Here is a 4,182-nt window from a genome sequence, read left to right as displayed (position 1 = left end):
GCGCTAGATCAACAAATTGGGAAACAGATCTATTGTTTGGCCAAAAACTGCAGCCATTGCAGATTCAACGGTTTTAAAACGTTTAGAGACGTAGAAGACGAGTACGTGTATTTCCGCTCATAACCCTTTCATTGTCGCCGCCAGGTTGGCTGGAAGGAAGCGACCGGCTGAGACAGGTTGGCGGTGCGAGTCGTGCGAGTTGTGCGAGTCGTGTGAGTTGTGCGAGTCGTGCGAGTTGTGCGAGTTGTGCGAGTCGTGTGAGTTGTGCGAGTTGTGCGAGTCGTGCGAGTTGTGCGAGTTGTGCGAGTCGTGCGAGTTGTGCGAGTCGTGCGAGTCGTGCGAGTTGTGCGAGTCGTGTGAGTCGTGTGAGTCGTGCGAGTTGTGCGAGTCGTGCGAGTTGTGCGAGTTGTGCGAGTTGTGCGAGTTGTGCGAGTTGTGCGAGTTGTGCGAGTCGTGCGAGTTGTGCGAGTTGTGCGAGTTGTGCGAGTTGCTCTTGGTTATGTTCATTCCAACAGCAGCTTGTAGGTTGCCAGGCTTGCAAAACAGATCACCCTCTTCTCTTGGCTCTCATTTTCCACTCTCTTTTTGAGCCTGGTTCAGCCTTGGCATGCCAAACAATCGTCCGCTCGGCTGCACGTTTGGCCGCCGGGCTCTCTGCTGTTCTTGTCTTCACCCTTGTTGTCACCTCCCTCTCCCTCCTTCTTGACCGGCCGAACAGCGGCGGGCAGATCGCCGGCGCGGCCGGCTTCCGTCCGCAGGTAGTACAGGCCCTTGCAGCCGCGTCTCCAGGCCTCCAAGTGGACGCGGTTCAGGTACGCGCGGTCTGTGGGCGCCGGGAAGTACAGGTTGAGCGACTGGCCCTGGCAGATGTGCTGCTGTCGGACAGCCGCCTGCCGCACGACCGCCATCTGGTCCATCTCCTCGGCTGTGCGGAAGACAGCCTTCTGACGGGAGGTGAGGCAGTCCAGCCGGCGTACCGACCCGTTGGCGCGCAGGATCTCGGCCCAGACATCAGGCGTGTCGTGGCCGCCGGCCGCCAGCGTCTCCTGCAGCAGCCGGTTGACAATCCGGTGGGCGCCCGCCCGCGTTCGGTGCACGTAAGCGTTGGCGTGCACGGGGTCGCAGCCCGGGCTGGTTTCCATCAGGCAGGCTGTGTTGGCGTTGGGCGCCACCGCCAGGAGGTGAGCGTTGCGGCGGCCAGTCCCGCGCAGATCGGGCGGCTCGCCGCGCTCAGCGGCCAGCCGGCGCGTGGCTGCCTCGGCTCGCCGGCGGATCTCCCGGAAGAAGCGGTCGGCCTCCTCGGCGGCCTCGGCCGAGTCAAAGGGCAGCTCCAGTCGCTGCAAGTGATAGGCCCAGCCCATCACGCCCAGCCCCAGCGACCGCTCGCCTTCCGCAGACCGCCTGGCTCGATCCATGCCGGGCCGATCTTGCGACCGCCGCAGAAAACAGTCGATCACGTTGTCCAGCATTTCAACGCAGCAGTCGATCAGATCAGTGTCCCACCACTCGTGAGCCTTCTCAGCGTTGACAGACGACAGGCAGCATACGGCTGTGCGGAGGGGACCGGTTGGCAGGTGAATCTCGTTGCACAGGTTGCTGCCGTGCAACTCCAGGCCCCTGGCGCTCAGCGCGGCCGGCAACGACCGACGAGCCGTGTCGATGAAGTTCAGGTACGGCTCGCCTGTACGGTACCTTGTCTCCAGCAGCCGCTGCCACAGCAGCCGGGCGCGGCCGCCGTCAACGAGGCGGCCAGAGTGGGGGCAGCGCAGGATCCACTCCTTGTCGGCCTCTACGGCCCGCATGAACTCGTCGGTGACGTTGACGCCGTGGTGGAGGTTGAGGTTCTTGCGGCGGCCGTCGCCGCCCACGGGCACGCGCATCTCCACAAACTCGACAATGTCCGGGTGGGAGATGTCCATGTAGGCGGCGTAGGACCCCTTGCGAGTGCTGCCTTGTCGGTAGGCCATGACGTCGGCGTCGACGGTGTGCAGAAACGGCATCGGGCCGGGAGTCTTATCGCTGCCTGTTCTCACCCGGCTCCAGTGACCGCCGCAGCCGCCGCCCGCCACCGACAGCCAGCGCAGTTCGGCCGTGTGTTCGATCAGACCGTCCACCGTGTCGGGAACGTACAGCAGGTAGCACGATATGGGCAACCCTCGCTGGGACTCGTCAAGGTTGCTGAGAATAGGAGACGAGTAGCAAAACCAGCCTCGTCTAGAGTACTCGTACAGCTTTTGAGCCAGGTCCGCACAACCGCCACTGTGCGCCTGTGCCACCCGGAGCAAAAGGTTGTCAAAATCGGCACGATTGACCGGCTCCGATAAGGGTTTCTTAATGTAGAATCGGCTTAGCAGAGCGGCGGCCTGCGGCGACAGCGGTGAGGACGGCACGGGCGGCAGCTGCGGCTGCTGCGGGTGCTGCTGCTGCGATCGCTGCTGCGATTGCTGCGGCTGCTGCGGGTGCGATTGCTGCTGCGATTGCTGCGGCTGCTGCGGGTGCTGCTGCTGCGATCGCTGCTGCGGCTGCTGCGGCTGCTGCGGGTGCTGCTGCTGCGATCGCTGCTGCGGCTGCTGCGATTGCTGCTGCTGCGATCGCTGCTGCGGCTGCTGCGATCGCTGCTGCGGCTGCTGCGATTGCTGCTGCGGCTGTGATTGCTGCTGCGGCTGCTGCGACGTAGACATGTTTTAAGGGTTAAGACACACACCGTATTCTATTATATATTATTATATATTATTATATACTATTAAATACTATTATATACTATTATATTCTATTATATGTTGTTATATTCTATTATATACTGTTATATACTGTTATATATTGTTATATTCTATTTATATACTATTATATACTATCATATACTATTATATGCTATTATATACTATTATATCTTTATATATTGTATTAATTTATATATATATATATTTATATGTAATAGACTAAATATGAGAGAACGTGTTAGCCCAGACAAGATCGACCGAGCTGAACAGAGCGTGTATAGTTTTGATGAAACTCGAGAAAAGGAGTGGGAGGGGTGTGGTGGTGAGGATGTGGTGGTGGATGTGATAGTGAATGTGGTGGTGGATGTGGTGGTGAGGATGTGGTGGTGGATGTAATGGTGGATATGGTGATGGATGTGGTGATGGATGTGGTGATGGATATGGTGATGGATATGGTGATGGATATGGTGATGGATGTGGCGATGGATATGATGATGGATATGGTGATGGATATGGTGATGGATATGGTGGTTTAGTTGCCTCTTGTGCCGTGCTGCAGTGTTTTTGTTGCACACAAAATCGGTTATCAAGGATAGAGCGCGCAATAAAGATTTTTTCCTGTCCTCGCTGAAACGAAAGCGGAGAAAACGCCGTCGGCCGCTTGACGCAATTCAACAGCTGTTTGTGGGCAAAACGGTCGACCATCGGTTGGCCATCGGTTGACCATCGATCGACCATCGGTCGACCATCGGTCGACTATTGGTTGACCATCGGCTGCCCCTTTAAACGATCCGTCTGGTAAACACATTAGCTTGATAGACATTCCAATTAAAGACTGATCAGATTCCTTAGCGGTTGTGATTGGACTGTTTGGCAGGAATCTTTTTAACCGCGCGTGTGACAATGGCGACCAACGTATTGAATGGAAATTGTGTATATACTTATACAGATATAGATATCTATATCTATATAGATCTATATATATATATATATATAGACATATAGATATATATATAATCCCAACGGTGCAAGTAGCAAACTTTTTCAGACTGTAGCGTAGCCTCGCGCAATAACTTGAGCAGAGGCTCAACTTAAACTCTCCAGAGGATGATCGGGCAGAGCCTTGAGCGTGATATATATCTATATATATATCTATATATATATATCTACATATATATATAACAGATGCTCAAGCAATGTTTTGAGTAAAACATTTAACGGGCTCTACTGTACAGTATTGAGTAGAATCTCTAGCAGCATACCCAATGAAGCTCCGCGCATTAGTCCGTTTAGAGCCCGTACGAAGCTTTGGTATATATATACATATACATATATATACATATACATATATATATAATCTAATCGAGCAGATTTATTTAAAGCAAATGGCATATTTGGCAGAATTTTGAGCCAACTTTTGAGCAGATCCACCAAATAACTCTATCGTACAAACCGACAAACT

At 53.9% G+C, this 4,182-nt stretch overlaps 1 protein-coding gene across 1 annotated transcript; it reads right to left on the bottom strand.

The window, feature by feature from the left end:
* Window positions 1-596: 596 nt before the first annotated feature.
* LOC144897999 (vitamin B12-dependent ribonucleoside-diphosphate reductase-like) lies at window positions 597-2,681 on the bottom strand. The gene has a single exon (XM_078788937.1). It carries the CDS (start codon window positions 2,679-2,681, stop codon window positions 597-599), a length of 2,085 nt encoding a protein of 694 aa, XP_078645063.1.
* Between the last annotated feature and the right edge of the window lie 1,501 nt (window positions 2,682-4,182).

This window comes from Doryrhamphus excisus, unplaced genomic scaffold, assembly GCF_037039965.1.
Source record: "Doryrhamphus excisus strain RoL-2023G ecotype Guam unplaced genomic scaffold, RoL_Dexc_Guam_v1.1 HiC_scaffold_27, whole genome shotgun sequence".
NCBI classification, from domain to species: Eukaryota; Metazoa; Chordata; class Actinopteri; order Syngnathiformes; family Syngnathidae; genus Doryrhamphus; species Doryrhamphus excisus.
The sequence above is the reverse complement of the archived record's forward strand: the minus strand, read 5'-3'. Positions and strand labels throughout refer to the sequence as shown.